Source organism: Cololabis saira, chromosome 1, assembly GCF_033807715.1.
Source record: "Cololabis saira isolate AMF1-May2022 chromosome 1, fColSai1.1, whole genome shotgun sequence".
NCBI lineage: Eukaryota > Metazoa > Chordata > Actinopteri > Beloniformes > Belonidae > Cololabis > Cololabis saira.
In genome coordinates, this window is record NC_084587.1 from 8,656,783 (window position 1) to 8,674,796 (window position 18,014).

Here is an 18,014-nt window from a genome sequence, read left to right on the forward strand (position 1 = left end):
ACTGAAACAGCCGGCCACACCTGGGTTTGTCGCCTGTTGCTGCTTGAACAACGGCAAAAACCCGCCGATAACCAGAAAGTTGAAGGAGAAATAAAACAAAGTCGAGTTTATGAGTCAGTTTTAACCCTTATTTGGTCGAAGCGGAATATTACAGCCAGATTTAGACTCTGGTCTGCAGCTAATTTTGGAGATACAGTACAGACCAAAAGTTTGGACATACCTTCTCATTCAAACAAATGGGGAAGTCTGTCCAAACTTTTGGTCTGTACTGTAAAAAACAAGAAAAAAATGTTTTTTTTTCCCTTTTTAATCTTCCTCTCATATGAAGACCCTAACATTAAATTTTAGAAGTTTTGCAGGAAAGTACATGATAAGTCCGTTTGGGGCCGACCTCAGATTGCAGATTGTTTTTGTTTTATTGTTTGCACTCATAAAAAGGAACATTATACAGAGGAAAAAAAGTAAAGAAAAACTGTGCAGGAGAGGTCATAAAAACCCGAAGGGTTCATAAGCGACTCCCCCTTCCTAAAAACAAGAAAAAATAAAAAACCATAATTCACAAAACCATATAAGCACAATACAAAGGCCTATACAGTATAACTGATAACTCAGTTATACGATACTTCAGAATACAATTAAATAGCTTAGAAATATATTTGAATAATGGTGAATGAAAAACACAGATATATTAAAAATCTATTAACTTTTTTTTTCAACTTTCTTTTGAATGCAGATAATGTTGAGCATGTTAAACTTAGATGTTTTAAAATCTTCCACAGCCTTTATACATAAATGAAAATGTAGCAACTGCGGTTCTACAGAAGGGGATATGCAAATCATTCCTTCTTGTGGAGTATGAATGATAATAATGATAATATAATAACAAAATAATTATGAAAATGTCTGGGTAAAGTTAACGGAGAGCATATGACTTTATACATCAGGTTTGTTGGGACGGCGTTCCTCCGAACTCGGCTGAACAAATCCAGCTCTGTCCGCTCTCTCTGCTCGCAGAGACATTTCCCTTCATGGTTTGTTTATCATCTCTCTCTCATTTTCATACTTAGTTACCGCCTGATCGGTCCTCATGCAAAGCAGGCGCGATAACGCAGCGTTCGCTCCACGAAAACAAGAGACGCGCATGCGCAGGCCTGCTTGTTGACGCGGACGGCGAACACAGCAGCGTTTGATGGAGAAGCCGCCCCAGTTCCTGCAGCCCGGTGACTAACGAGCTCTGTTTTCCTGCTCGTCCTCAGAGCCTGAGCGGTGACGATGCAGCACACCTCGTGCACGGAGGACCGGATCCAGCACGCCCTGGACCGCTGTCTGGACGGGCTGAGGCGCAGCCCCACGGCGGCGCACCACTGGAACGGTAAGACCGCCGGGGCCGGGGCGACGGGGGCGACGCAGCGACGTTTGTGGAGGAATGAAGCAGAACGAGCAAAACCAGGACTTTTCTTTATTTGGGTCAATGACGAATAAGGATTTTCAACAGATCAATTTATTGAGTTTTTTGTCAAGATGAATTGGCACTAGCCTTAAAAAAAACTTGTGGTGCAACCTCGATTCATATTAAAATAAATTAATTTCCTGAACATCTTGACAATCTTTTTTTTTTTACAAGTTTTCAGTATTATACAAAAATGGTTGTTTTTTTATGATGATATTTCATAAAATGGACATCATCAGTCAAACTTTGTTTGTATATTATGATGGAAATATAAATACAAATGTGTTGCAATCTTACACACTACAAGACAAGGAAATCATGCCATATCGGGCAGAAGATTGATTAAAAACATTTAGAGTGATTTCAAAAAAAGTTTTCAAAACAAGAGTCCTGGTCGGACGGTCGCACCACATGACATTTTGACGCTTAAAACAACAACAAAATCCTAAAAAACTAGTATTTTTTGTAAAATTCAAGTGAGTCCATATGTGGGACAGGTAGTTCATATATATGGTATTTTTTAATCCATTTAAACCTTTTTTGAATTGAAAACAAATCTGTTTTTCAGAAAATATAGGCGTCACGTCATTGACCCATTTACAATGTGCAAGTCCAAATATGTCCTCACCTGCTAATCAACATTCAACGTTTGTGAGCGGCTTTAGGTTGAGATGCAGCTGAAAATGAATTATTTTACAGAAATGAAGCATAAAATCGCAGATGAGCACTTAATATGAGGAGGAAGAAACTGTCGTTGTACCTGATGATGATGATGATGATGTTTAGAGATGCACCGATCAGGATTTTGAGGGTCGATCACCAAAATCAGTATCTGCCGATTACGGAAGAGTATTAGGGCCATGCAGGAGAAAAAATATTTGAGAGGGAAAGATTTTTTTTTATTGTGCACTTCGAGAAAAAAGGCGAATTGTCGAGAAAAAAGTCGAAATGTCGAGATTAATGTTGAAATAAAGTTTCGAGAAAAAAGTTGAAATGTCGAGAATAAAGTTGAAATACAGTTTCGAGAAAAAAGTCGAAATTTCGCCTTTTTTCTCAAAATATTAAGTTTATTCATGAAATTTTGACTTTTTTCCAACATTTCGACTTTTTTCTCGACATTTCGACTTTTTTTCGAAATTGTACTTCAACATTAATCTCGACATTTCAACTTTTTTCTCGACAATTCGACTTTTTTCTCGAAATTGTACTTCAACATTAATCTCGACATTTCAACTTTTTTCTCGACAATTCGACTTTTTTCTCGAAGTGCATAATAAAAAAAAATCTTCCTCCTCTCCAATATTATTTTTATTTTTCTCCTGCCTGGCCCTAATACTCTTCCGTAGCCGATCATCGATCACAGCGTGAAATCCATAAATTCTTCAATAGTGTTGCCTCGTGTACACGACACTGACATTGTATTATTAGGTATCAAAATTAGGAGATGAGAAAGTATCATGAATTGACCACTCTTTTATTGCAGGCTGAGGCAATGTGCAATATTTCACCCTCTAGAGACTCTTAGAGATGATTTAGACTCATGTAGTTTATTAACTTAAGCTTTCTTGTGGTAAAACATGTGTACAACACAACGTGCAGTACATCAACACATACAACAGTAGACCTGTCCCTCTCTTAGAGTTGATACAAGTTGAGAACTATAAACCTTACTTTTCCTGAGGAAAAAGGAATAAATTTTAAAATAAAAAATTAATTATGAATTTTTAAGCCTTGTGAAAGCTTTAGCGATAGCATTTGCCGCATGTGAGGAACCTCTTGTGAGTGAAACAAAACTCTTCACACTAGAACTCCAAATGACTCGTGAAGCCGACTGACACGATTGTCGTCCTGCTTTGAACTATTTTTATTTTTTTTATTTATTTTGTGCATAGTTTGACAATATTACAGTAGTACATTTGTACGCTTCAATCTACACACCCATGACCGAAAAGGAGCAGGATGAAGACAAGTCTTATTTTACCTGCCCCTTATTCAATACCAACACAAAAAGAACAGTCAATGTAACCAATATTTACACTAAAATATACACTTAAATAGAAACCAACCACATGCAGTATATCAAAAGTACTGTTTAAGTCCCAGCCTATGATCATATAACTTAAATATTTTATCTTTATACATTTTTTTGAACCTAAGTAAATTTGTACATTCTTTTAAATCATCACTCACAGTTTTACTCCCACAACCGATGTACACATCTGCTTCAGAGTGGTCCTTGCATACTGATGTTTGAAATTATATTTCCTTCTATGATCTATAACTTCTGGATTAGAAAAAACAAACAACTGCTGTAGATTACTTGGTAATACTTTTGCCCTATGCATAACTAATAATGTCTGTAACTCAACTATTTCTTTAAATTGAATAAGTCCTGAATGAATAAATAATCTGTTGGTGTGTTCTCTGTAATTTGCTTTATGAATGATCCTCACCGCTCTTTTCTGCTGGATAAACAATGGATGTACATTGCTAGTATATGTGTTGCCCCAGACTTCTACACAGTAATTGAGATAAGGTGAAATCAGTGAACAGTATAAGATTCGCAATGCCTTATAATCTAGTACATATTTTGCTTTGTTCAGAATAAAAATACTCTTGGAAATCTTTTTTTTAACATATGATATATGAGCTTTCCATGTCAATTTGTCATCCAGTACAACACCCAAAAATGTAAGTTCACTTACTCTTTCAATATTTACTCCGTCTATAGACAGTGACACATTTTTATCAAACCATCCTTTAAGTTTAATCATTTCTTGTGCAATGGTCTCTGCTAACACCTTTAAATCATAACCAGAAGTAAAAAAATTTGTGTCATCTGCAAACATTGTTATTTTACAACATATTTTCAGAACGCCTACTAAGGGCTGTCCGGTCTCTGTATGATCGAAGCAGGAGTCTGGTTCGCATTGCCGGCAGTAAGTCAGACTTGTTCCCGGTGCATGTTGGACTCCGGCAGGGCTGCCCTTTGTCACCGGTCCTGTTCATAATTTTTATGGACAGGATTTCTAGGCGCAGCCAGGGGCCGGAGGGGATCCGGTTTGGGAACCTCAGGATTTCATCTCTGCTTTTTGCAGATGATGTTGTCCTGTTGGCTTCATCAGACCGGGACCTCCAGCATGTGCTGGGGCGGTTTGCGGCCGAGTGCGACGCGGCAGGGATGAGAATCAGCACCTCCAAGACCGAGGCCATGGTTCTCGACCGGAAAAGGGTGGCATGCCTTCTCCGGGTGGGTGGAGAAGTCCTGCCTCAGGTGGAGGAGTTCAAGTATCTCGGGATCTTGTTCACGAGTGAGGGAACAATGGAGCGTGAGATTGACAGGCGGATCGGTGCAGCGTCCGCAGTAATGCGGTCGATGTACTGGACCGTCGTGGTAAAGAGGGAGCTGAGTCGAAAGGCGAAGCTCTCGATTTACCGGTCAATCTACGCCCCTACCCTCACCTATGGTCATGAACTTTGGGTAGTGACCGAAAGGACAAGATCGCGGATACAAGCGGCCGAGATGAGTTTCCTCCGCAGGGTGGCTGGACGCTCCCTTAGAGATAGGGTGAGGAGTTCGGTCACCCGGGAGGAGCTCGGAGTCGAGCCGCTACTCCTCCACATTGAGAGGAGTCAGCTGAGGTGGCTTGGGCATCTGTACCGGATGCCTCCTGGACGCCTCCCTAGGGAGGTGTTCCAGGCATGTCCCACCGGGAGGAGACCCCGGGGAAGACCCAGGACACGCTGGAGAGACTATGTCTCTCGGCTGGCCTGGGAACGCCTCGGACTCCCCCCGGAGGAGCTGGAGGAGGTGTCTGGGGTGAGGGAAGTCTGGGCATCCCTGCTGAGGCTGCTGCCCCCGCGACCCGGTAACGGAAAAGCGGGAGAAGATGAGTGATATTTTCAGAACGCCGATCAAAACCGATAGGGATATTATCGGCCGATACTGATCAGTTGCCGATCGATCGGTGCATCTCTAATGATGTTGATGATGATGCTGCTGATGGCGCCAGTCTGGGGCTGCTGGGACCTGGCGTGCATTCGTAGCATTTATGACCTGTAAATACCTTTCGGTCGCAGCACAATTGCACAAGTTTAGTGGGATTTGCAAGATTCATTTCATTTTCTATATTAAATATTAGATTATTTTTGTGTCTTCTAACGGGTGAGAGACCTCCAGAGAGGATGAAATGACAGCCTGACCGAGTTGGACGATAAACTAGCTCATGAGAGTAGTCGCTTCTACGACTTCGTCTGAAAGCCTTTTTAGGGAGATGGGGTCGCCAGCAATCCAACTTCGTCTCCAAGTCAATACAAGCAGTTGAACTGGTTTCTCTGGATTCATGATTCAGGGACCGTCCCTGAACCGGAGCCACCAGAGGGGCACGCAAACGATCAGAGAAACGAGGCGGGTCGTAGCAGCCATCCTGGTTGTTTTGAATGGCGGCTCTTTGAAGTTTCACACAAAGCCCGCCACTTGGAAACTGGTTCATTTGTGTGTTGTGTGTGTGTCGGACCCCAGGAAGAATAGCTAATGCTAATGGAGATCCTAAATAAAACAAACAAACAAGCTTAGAGTTCACATGTCAAGTTTGTGGTTGAATCTTCAACAAATGAGCTTTGAAACTGTTATTATTAGTTTGTGGCTTGTGATGCTGCGTAGAATGAACATGTCCCCCCAGTGCACTCGGACAAAAGCCCGTTGTTTTCTTCACACGTCGTCGACAGCAGAGAGAACACGCGGTGCACACGCCTGCAGAGGTGTCTGCTCTCGGATCACCAGGGTAGCGTATTATTGGGTGTTTGGAGGAAGTTGTGTAAATAGACAGCTGGGAGGAAGTTGTGGCAGCGACCGCAGCGTGTGAGCGAGCGTCACGAAGCAGGAGTTAGTGTGGCGCAGGGCGTTGAAAACAACATCAGATCAGGCTTTCGACTGCTGCAACGGCACCCGGAAACGCGTCCTGGGGGGTTTGCCCCCTCATGGACTGGGACGATGTGATTTACATGCGGGCGCGGCCTTCGCAACACGCTTGTTTACATTTATTAAAAACGCTCCAATAATGCAATCGACCTGTTATCAGCTTCGTTGTGAGACGACACCTTCTTAAAATAAACCTGCAGAGTTTCCTGGTGAATAGATTTGATCACGATGCAAATAGGAGCAGGTTGGATGACCTTCTAGCACGCAAACGCCTTTCGTAGCAATCATAGAAAACATCAGCACCGGTCGATATATCGCTCTCCGGGTAATTGAGATCCACCAGAGGCGCCGGAGCTTTTAAAATTCAGTACGCTGCTTTCACCTTCCACTTGTTTTTGTGAGTGTGGCGAACCTCAGAGCAGCGTTCGTGGTCTTCTGTTGTTCTCTTAGAGTTTCTTTTTTACGCTGTTAAAAACAGTCAGAGTTGAGTCGAACGCCTTTTATCTTGTTTACCAACAAGATTTTTGTTTTCTTACATTATGCTCTTTTATTTTTGGTCATTTTTAAATGTAAATGTACTTTATTTATATAGCCCTTTACAGCCACCTCTAGGTGAGCCAAAGTGCTTTACAGAATAAAACATACAGAAATACAACATGCAATCATAAGAAGAGCAAAAAAACATAAAATTAAATAAATAAATAGAATAAGAGTAAAAGAGTTTCTGCTGAACTACTGAAGCTTTGACTGGTCGTGAATGACTACGTTTACATGCAGTCAAAATTCGGGTTATTGGTGTTTACATGGCCTTGCAAAACTGGGTTATTGCTAATATTCGGGTTTTAAAAGGGTTATTGAGTGCATGTAAACGCAGTCAATGTGTCGCAAAGCAGTTACCCCCTTTTTCTAAAAATGTAGAATCTATTTTAGCTCTTCCTAGTATTTATTTTTTACATTTCTCAAAACATGTATTTTATTTCAGGAAGAAGGAAATGCATCTTTTCCTCTTTGCATGTACATAAACATTTCTACTGAAACCAACCCTGAAACACTTTAATACCCACCCACGACAACAAATGTCGTATAGAAGTGACCATATTGAAATGGTAAGAAATATCTACGTCACCTTTACAATAATAATCACAATCAATGTTTCTGGGGTCACTTTAGATCATAATTAAAGAATTAAATAAAATAAAAAGAACATCTTATCAAGGAGATCTTGACTCTTCTTGTCCATATACAGGACTGTCTCAGAAAATTAGAATATTGTGATAAAGTCCTTTATTTTCTGTAATGCAAAAATATCATGCATTCTGGATTCATTACAAATCAACTGAAATATTGCAAGCCTTTTATTATTTTAATATTGCTGATCATGGCTTACAGCTTAAGAAAACTTAAATATCCTATCTCAAAAAAATAGAATATTCTGGGAATCTTAATCTTAAGATGTAAGCCATGATCAGCAATATTAAAATAATAAAAGGCTTGCAATATTTCAGTTGATTTGTAATGAATCCAGAATGTATGACATTTTTGTTTTTTTAATTACATTACAGAAAATAAAGAACTTTATCACAATATTCTAATTTTCTGAGACAGTCCTGTAAACCTGCTGTCTCCTATTTAGGGTCACAAGCGTCTGCTGGAGTTGATCCCAGCTCTTTTCGGGGCAAAAGTCTGGGGTTGCAGGTCCTCTTATACACAAACAACTACACACCTTCACTCCGAACGGCGATTCAGAAACAACAATCAACCTGACGTACACGTGTTTGGATAATGGGAGGAAGCAGGATTCCTGCTTCCTCCTCGTTGGCATGTGATTGGCTGTGAGACGACGGTGCCAACCACCATGCTGTGCTAGTCTTCTTGTGGTTGTTAAATTTTGCACAAATTTTATGCAATGTCAGTTATGTCTGCAATGTACATATGTTACGTGTACTGTATGGTGAAATACTGTTTTATAAAAGGGCTTTCACGATGGGGACACAGAGGACACCGTCACTGATTTGAATCTCTGTCTTGTGGCGTTCCCCAAGGTTCTGTCTCGGGTAGGGCTGGGGATCCATTCAGATGTCAAGAATCGATTCAACTCTGATTCTTAAGATTCAGAATCGATTATCACGAGTCGATTTAAAACAATATCGATTTGGGTTAGTGTTATTATAAATGTTTTTTTGAGCTGTTACCTAATTACTGGTACATGACTGTATAGTTATGCAGCATAATACTAGGAAAAACAAGGGAAGTTTATTTGTTTAGCACAATTCAATAAACTGGTGATTCAAAGTGCTTTACAGACGTTAAAACATGAATAAAAAGCATGATTTGAAATTTAAACAAAAAAATTAGATTAGATTGCCCTTTATTCATCCCTCAGTGGGGAAATTTGCTTTGAGCAGCAGCAGTACACACAACACACACATGCAGCGAAAAAAATGATAAAGTAAAAAATATATAATTACAAAATATAAACAGTATAAACCGTGGAAAAAAGAGAAATAAGAACAATAGATTTTTTACATTTTTACTAGTATTACATTTGACATCATGTTCATTGTTTGATAGTTTCACACCATTTGCATGCATTATTTAATGACGCAACTACTAAAATTAAAGTTCACCCGGGGTTAAAAGTAAGAATAAAAAAAACATTTTTAGACATACGAATCGATTTTTAGGAATTAATATGAGAATCAATTTAAAATCAGTTTGTCTTACCTTTGCTTTCTCTTGGGCAATTAATAAGCAGTTTACGTCCAGCTTTTAGCATGATGATAGCTGCACATAACAGCTATTTATGTATTATTTATTGTTAATACTGTTAATAAGATCTCCTTTAAGGTAGAGTGAATCTGTTTTTTTATGGTAGAGTAAAACTAAAAGCTCGGCAACAAATCAAACCTGAACTGAAACGTTGCTTTTCATCTACAGTAGCATGCTAACCACCGAGTCGTCGCGCAGGCAGATTGGTTCTCAGATACTCGAGTGCTTTGAACTTGTGAGTGTGATTAGAATATTCAGACGTGGGTTTTTGTAATCTTTTGTACGATCGTTGCCCTCAAAAAATACTCTCATGGGCTCCTTTATCTGCTGAGGCCGGCGGTCGATGTAGCAGAATACCTTTGTCTGTTGCTAACACAGCAGTTCATGGTGAAGCTCATGCATTTAGACGATTCTGTCCTAAACTAGTCCCTGCTCACGACCTTTTAAGCCACATAAACCTGCTTTAGTGCCATAACTGAGCCAAAAGTGTCAAAATTAGGCAAGATTATGCTGGAGTGCGCCTGCTATGAGGCCTAATAGAAGAATAAGGGCTTTACCTGGTGTCTTTCAGGAGGCGTCTTACAGTTTCCCCTTGCAAAGAACGTGGGCAACCTTTCGAGTCCTGTCCTCTTTCAGGGAAAACCTTCGTGTAGAAGTGCTGGACGTAGGGTTGCCACCTTTCAGAAATAGAAATAAGGGACGCCCTGATTTCAGCAGCGCAGGAGCCAAAAAAAAGCCCCAAAACTTCTAAACTGCATAGAAATGTATTTATTTAATATGAAAAAACAAAATGCTTTGATTTAAAGTTTAAAATGCTTTAATAGCATTGAACTTGCATGACTGTATAGACAGTCAACCATGCTAGCAGCTGAAATATCCTCCTATGCTACGTATGTCCACATCAGCCAAGATGTAGAATATAGATACAGGTGAAGAATATGGTGTAGTCTTCACACTTATTTATATAAAAGTTAATTTATTATAATAATTTAACTAGAATATGCTGTAAAAGTTAATTTATTTCAATAATTCAACTAGAATATGGTGTAAAAGTTAATTTATTTCAATAATCCAACTAGAATATGGTGTAAAAGTTAATTTATTTCAATAATTCAACTAGAATATGGTGTAAAAGTTAACTTATTTCCATAATTCAACTAGAATATGGTGCAAAGGTTAATTTATTTCAATAATTCAACTAGAATATGGTGTAAAAGTTAATTTATTTCAATAATTCAACTAGAATATGGTGTAAAAGTTAATTTATTTCAATAATTCAACTTAAAAGGTGAAACTAATATATTACCTAGTCTTATTACATGCAAAACAAGATATGTTAAACCTTTATTTGTTATAATTTTGATGATGGAATTGTTTATTGATTTCATAAAATATTCTCTTTTATTTTTTATTTGGGGTTTTCATAAACTGTGAGCCATAATCATCAAAATCATAACAAATAAAGGCTTGAAATATTTCACTTTGAATGTAGTAGGAAATAATATATTTGTTTCACCTTTAGTTGAATTTACTACGAATGACGTTTTGCAATATATTCAAATTTTCCGACCTTCACCTGTATATTATGACATCAATCAATAAGAGCATAATATATGTCCGTATTGGTTCAATATGGAACGCAACTTTTAATTCCCAATTCCCAAACCCTACCTGGAGGTGAAGCCCGAGTCCTCCCCGCTGTCTGGCACATAGAAAGATCTGGGCACAGACGCAGCAGGTCCTGTTGTCCCGCCACAAAGATTTTGCTGGCCTTAATGTTTCCTGTGTTTTATTTTGTTCATTATTGATAAATTTAGTGTTGATGTGTGTGTGACAGACGTGTGTATGGGGCGTTAATGAAAATACGGGACAAATCGCGTCCCGTATTAGTTAAATACGGGACGCAACGTTTTTTTCTCAAATAAAGGACAATTCCGTATTTTACGGGACGGGTGGCAACCCTAGGTGGACGTATTGGTAACGCAGGCTGGTGTGCTTGTGTTTCAGTGCTGATGTGCTCGGCCGGTCAGTCCATGAACCGCTGGAGCTTGGAGGAGCTGGTGAAGAGAGACCCCGAGAACTTCCTCATCCTTTTACAGCAGATCATCAGTAAGACCAAAGAGGTGAGAGGGTGAAGGACGAAGGGCACCGGCACAAAAAACCCTGGTTTGGTATTAAAGGATGTTAAATGCGTCTGGTTTCCTCCCGGTGTGTTTCCAGGTGCAGGAGCAGTGTCAGTACGAGCTGGTGGCTCCTCTCGCCATCATGTTCTCCTCCACGCTGCTGCAGGTACAGACCCCCCCACTGACATCACTGCTCTCCTCTCATCATCTCATGTCATCACCTTTCATCACCTCTCATCTCCTCATCACCTCATTTCATCTCATCCCATCTCATCTCTTCATCACCTCTTATCCTCTCTCATGTCATCACCTTTCATCTCCTCTTATCACCTCATCTACTTTTATCACCTCTACCCTTTTCATATCATTATCACCTCTCCTCTCATCATCTCTCATCTCATCACCTCTCATCTCATGTCATCACCTCTCATCTCCTCTTATCACCTCTTCTCTCATGTCCTCATCTCCTCATCACCTCTCATCAACTCTCATCACCTCTCATTTCCTCATCTCCTCTCATCACCTCTCATCACCTCTCATTTCCTCATCACCTCTCATTTCCTCATCACCTCTCATTTCCTCATCACCTCTCATTTCCTCATCACCTCTCATCTCATCATCTCCTCTCATCACCTCTCATTTCCTCATCTCCTCTCATCTCCTCTCATCTCCTCTCATTTCCTCATTTCCTCATCTCCTCTCATCTCCTCTCATCACCTCTCATTTCCTCATCACCTCTCATTTCCTCATCACCTCTCATTTCCTCATCACCTCTCATCACCTCTCATCTCCTCTCATCACCTCTCATCACCTCTCATTTCCTCATCACCTCTCATCACCTCTCATCACCTCTCATTTCCTCATCACCTCTCATCACCTCTCATCTCCTCTCATCACCTCTCATCACCTCTCATTTCCTCATCACCTCTCATTTCCTCATCACCTCTCATTTCCTCATCACCTCTCATCACCTCTCATCTCCTCTCATCTCCTCTCATCACCTCTCATTTCCTCATCACCTCTCATTTCCTCATCACCTCTCATTTCCTCATCACCTCTCATCACCTCTCATCTCCTCTCATCACCTCTCATCACCTCTCATTTCCTCATCACCTCTCATCACCTCTCATCACCTCTCATTTCCTCATCACCTCTCATCACCTCTCATCTCCTCTCATCACCTCTCATCACCTCTCATTTCCTCATCACCTCTCATTTCCTCATCACCTCTCATTTCCTCATCACCTCTCATTTCCTCATCACCTCTCATCACCTCTCATTTCCTCATCACCTCTCATTTCCTCATCACCTCTCATTTCTTCATCACCTCTCATTTCCTCATCACCCTCATCTCCTCTCATCACCTCTCATCCCCTCTCATTCCTTCATTTCATCTCCTTTTATCACCTCTCATCTTCTATAATCTCCTCTCATCTCATCACCTCTCATCTCATCTCCTCTCATCACCTCTCAGAACCAAATATCTGCTTCCACATATGAGGACACGCTCCTTCCTCGATTCAAACCCCACCGTGCCGTTTGTTTGAGTCGTCACATGAAAAGAAACACTTTTAAAAACACTTTATTTACTGGCCTCACGTGAACCTCCCCCGTTCACACTTCTCTTTTTTCGTCATTCTCTTTCACACATTGTAATCGAAACAAGCGGCGCTGTCAGAGAGATTCATTATAGTTCACTCAGCAGGCATGTGATGTTTTCCAGGGTTTCCTATTGGTCACAATTTTAGACGTGGAAAATGTTCTCTTTTTAGAGCAAAACTGTGTCGGGCTGCAGATTCTTCTTCTTCTTCTTTTTTAAACAGGAAGTAAAAACACTGGAGTTAGGAGTTGGACTGGTGATATTACGTCTTTGTGGATTTACAGTTTTGTGGCAGATGCACTTTTTGTTTTTCTGTTGCACGTCTGGTAACTTAACGATGACATGCAGTCGGAGTTTTTATGATTCTGTTTTTATCCGTTCTTAACCCTTTATGACCTACCATAGAACAAGTCTGCTTAAGCATATTTTTTACATTTTTGCATGGTATACTGCCATTTTATGGAGTATTTTGTATTTGCTATGCATCAAAACAATTCATATAAGCCAATCTTTAATAATCTGTATGTTACAAGTCCATACTAACTAAATACATTTCTAAAAGGTGCAAATAGCTACCAAAAAAATTTTTATTTTACCCATATCTTTGTAAATAAAGAAATCCCACAGCTAGATCCCTCAAAACTATCAAAGGAAAAAAGTAACACAGAAGCCTTTCAGACCTCAGGACATTTATTTGGAATGAATTCATACTATACATAATTTTATATATCAGGTTTAGGTGTTGCGTCTTCATCCGGTGCTGAAATCAGCTTATTATTATTATGTGATTTTTCTTTTTTTTGATTTTTTTTTTCCAAACGAATTAATGGATTAAACTTTGGGACACTAAATGCAGGATATGTAAGTGAAACTCTTCCTGTTTAACATGCAAAAAAAATAGGCTGGAGTCCACGGACTGCCTACGTTAGGGGTCCTCGTCCCCCCCTAAAGCTCCGTCGGTTTCGTAGCGTTTGTCTGAATGTGAGGCATCTCCTGATTGGACTCCGACTTCTGATGATGATGTGATGGAAATGATCCACTTAAGTTGTCCTCTGTGGTCTTCTAGGCCTTTTTAGATGTTATTGAGCTCACTGGTGCGTTATGTCTCTTTAAATAACGAGTGACTAGACCACAGAGGATATTTTCAGTCCTCTAAAAATAAAGGTAGTTTGCATGAAATGTCTGTAATTCTTAATTCTTAAAATGGTGAATACCATGTTTGTGTGCCTCCAATGAAACCACGCCCACAACTAACTCCGCCGGTCGGAACTTCCGCCATTTTTTCATAGCGGTGTATCGCGTCATTCAGGCAGCCAATCAGCACAGAGCCTCATTATCATAGCCCCGCCCACTCAGAGTCCCGCATAGATAATGAGGTTAGAGAATGGGAAGATAAAGACATGGTTTAGAGGCTGAATTTCTAATTTATTTAGCAAAAACAATCAAAAGCTTGTTTTTAAGACATTTAAGGCCTGTTTTAAATAGGTATTAGATGCCATAATAGGTCCCCTTTAAGTGCTAACTTGAACAAATGTGACTGAAAAGCCTCCGTCAAAAATGTCTTGATAACTATCGTAATAAAGTTTAAAAAAAAAGAGAAAAAAGGTCTTAAAAATAAGCGGTGTCTGCTTCGGTCGTAGACGCCGCACTGTCCCCCGGACACGGAGCTGCTGCAGGAGGCCTTCCACGTGTTCAGCTGCTTCCTGACGTGGCCCGAGCCGTACTGTGGTGTCTGCAGAGAGCTGCTGTCCACGCTGCAGCTGGAGGTCAAGGCCCCCGGTGAGTCTTCACGGCTTCTCATGGTTCCTGTCCTCTCCAGCTGTTCCTGTCCTCTCCAGTGGTTCCTGTCCTCTCCAGTTGTGCAGCAGCTGCCGCGGTGCGCCCTCTAGCGGCCGCTCGGGGGAAAGCACTGGGAAGTCATCATTCTCCTGTATAGCAATGAATAAATACTCTGCCAACAGACATTATTTCATGTAAAAGTTCCCACACCTTCTCACATCTTGCCAAGCGTCGGTTACTGTCAAGACAAGTGTGTGCACATTTATGAAATGTGTGTGTGTTGGGGGGCAGCCTAGCTTTAAATCTTAGGTGCCAACATCTGACAGATCCCGTGCTCTGTTGAATCTGCCTCCACGTTTTATTTATCTATTTTATCTATTGTCTTTTTTCTTTGTTCTGCTCTTTTACTTATTTTTTCTTTTTTCTATACTAATTTTTATGTACTATTCCATCAACCTGCCCACGGACTACATGTGGAAAATAGCAAGCTGCTACAACCGGGCAAGATGGCAAGCATGTGTAGTGTCTCTGTCAAGTCTCTGTTAAGTGTTTGTCTGTTGATAATAGTTTTTATTGGATTTCAGTAGTTTTTTAACATTTTCCACCTAAGGCTTTTGTACTGCTGATTTTTCAACTCGTGAAGGTCTGTGGATTGCTCATTTTCATCTGATATACAAAGCATACTTTGGCATGTGCTGCCCTGCAGCCTGAGGCCTGCTTCATCCACCCTGCTCTGCAGCCTGGCCTGCTCCATCCACCCTGCTCTGCAGCCTGAGGCCTGCTTCATCCACCCTGCTCTGCAGCCTGAGGCCTGCTTCATCCACCCTGCTCTGCAGCCTGAGGCCTGCTTCATCCACCCTGCTCTGCAGCCTGGCCTGCTCCATCCACCCTGCTCTGCAGCCTGAGGCCTGCTTCATCCACCCTGCTCTGCAGCCTGAGGCCTGCTTCATCCACCCTGCTCTGCAGCCTGAGGCCTGCTTCATCCACCCTGCTCTGCAGCCTGAGGCCTGCTTCATCCACCCTGCTCTGCAGCCTGAGGCCTATTCCATCCATCCTGCACTCCCTGCCAACTCTGCAACATCTAACCTTCTCCAGCCCTGCAGCAGCTACCAGACCTTCGGATTGGTTTCTGCTGCACTGTTCTGGATCTCCTCCTGCTTTGTGTAAAACAGTAGAACTATCAGTTTATTAATTTTTGTAGCTTATTTCTGGGTTCGAAACACATAATGGCGCTACTCCTGACTGTTCTTTACTTGGTATTTCTGAGTGACTCTAGGGGAAGCCCATATGGAGCTGAAAATTCATATATTGTATGCTCAAAACTGATTGCACCTTGTCGGGGAATGTGTACTACTAGCTGGACGTCAGATGTCAGCAAACCCTTACCCCAGCCTTTGTTCTTCCCCTCTGACACAAAGGTTTGGGTTAATCTCATCAGTGTCATGGCTCTTCAAGACAACTTTACTGTCTCTTTAAGTTGTCTTCGTGATTTTATATTAGAAGTGAATAGGCCTGTTAAGAAGGATGTATCCATTATACCATTTAAGCAAACTCAGAGGTGTCTGATAGTTTTATTGTTATTGATCTCAGGGAATGTGCAACCTAACCCAGGTCCAGACACACATTTTGACACTCCTGCTGATTTTAAATCAAGGACAGGTCTTGGTTTCATTCACTTGAATTTACGGAGTATGATTGCTAAAATGGATATGCTTCGGATTTGGGCACTCTCAACTGATGCTGATGTTATTGTTATTTCAGAGACTTGGCTGAGCAAGTCTGTTCTGGACAAGGATGTTCGTATTGATGGCTATAATATATATAGGACTGACCGACCCAAAAGGGGCGGTGGTGTTGCAATTTATACCAGAAGTAAATTTCATGTCAATGTGCTTCACTCTGTGTCCCAGAGTAAACAATTTGAATTTTTGGCTCTGGATCTCGAGGTCTCCAAAACCCTTCATATTACTGTCATTGGTTGTTATAGGACACCGTCAGCTGTCAGTGGTACTTTATCTTCCTTAATGCAGCTTATATCTGAATATAATTCTACTGAAACAGTAATTATTGGTGACCTAAACTGGAACTGGCTTCAACCAGTATCTGATGATTTTAAAGCTTATTGTGACTCACTAAATCTTTTCCAAATTGTTGATAGTCCCACCAGACCTAATCTTAAGTGTCCGGAAAAATCATCTCTCATTGATCTGATTTTAACTAATGCTCCTTGCAAATACACAGCTGCCTCGGTATTTGCAAATTACATTAGTGACCACTGTGTTGTTGCTACAGTAAGAAATACTAAAATTCCTAAAACCAAGCCATGCATTGTCTTAAAGCGTGACATAAAACATTTTGTGGAGCAAGGGTTTTTTCATGATCTGGTTCTCTATGATTGGGAGAGAATTAATCTCATTGCTGATGTCGAAGTTGCCTGGAATTTCTTTTATGATGGTTTTATCAAAATTGTTGACAAGCATGCTCCCCTCAGAAAGTACAGGGTAAAAGGCCGAAATAATGCATGGTTTTCCACTGATCTATCGAATTTGTTGCATGAGCGGAATGTGGCATGGTCTAAAGCCAGGAAAACGACTCTTGAGTCAGACTGGCTGCTTTTTAGGCGACTGCGCAATTTATGCACTGTTGCAATTAGAAAAGCTAAGGCTGAACATTTTCTCTCTGATATTTCGAAAAATCTAAATAACCCTTTAAAATTCTGGAAAACTATAAAATCCTTAGCTGGAACCATCACTGAATTAGAGCTCCCTCCGTGTATTGTCAAGGGCTCTCATAAAATCTCTGACAAGGCAAAAATGCTGAATTGTTTTAATGAGCATTTCATTTCCTCTGGTTCCTTGTTCGACACTGTTAGTGCTGGGTCTATGCCAGCTCCTAGTCGCTCTACTACTATTAGTCCAGATGTCCATGTTACAGATGGTCAAATCTTTAGCTTTAAGCCTGTCACAGTCTCTGAGGTACAAAAGGCCTTGAAATCCTTAGATATTAGAAAATCTGGGGGTCCTGATAATCTTGAACCTTACTTTTTAAAGTTAGCAGCTGATTTTATTGCAGAACCTATAGCATATCTTTTTAATCTTTCCTTGTTCACAAACAAAATCCCGACTATATGGAAATCTGCTTTTGTTCTCCCTCTGTTAAAAGGTGGTGACTCTAGTATTTTAAACAACTACAGGCCCATCTCTAAATTATCTGCCCTGATGAAAGTTCTGGAATCCCTTGTGAGTCAACAACTAAAAGAATTTTTATCAACAAACAATCGTTTGTCAAATTTCCAATCGGGTTTTAGGAAGAAACACAGCACAACGACAGCAGCCTTAAAGGTAGTTAATGATTTCATTGAAACCTTAGACA

The 18,014-nt window shown here is 40.6% G+C and overlaps 1 protein-coding gene across 2 annotated transcripts in view; it reads left to right on the forward strand.

Moving 5' to 3' along the window:
• Positions 1-18,014, forward strand: part of pik3r5 (phosphoinositide-3-kinase, regulatory subunit 5) — a 53,874-nt gene that overhangs the window by 15,425 nt on the left and 20,435 nt on the right. For both annotated transcript variants that reach the window (XM_061734638.1, XM_061734639.1), the window contains exons 2-5: positions 1,257-1,372; positions 11,148-11,263; positions 11,361-11,429; positions 14,504-14,642. In XM_061734638.1, coding sequence (XP_061590622.1) covers positions 1,273-1,372; positions 11,148-11,263; positions 11,361-11,429; positions 14,504-14,642 — 424 coding nt within the window. In that variant the 5' untranslated portion in view covers positions 1,257-1,272. The remainder of the gene's footprint in view (positions 1-1,256; positions 1,373-11,147; positions 11,264-11,360; positions 11,430-14,503; positions 14,643-18,014) is intronic.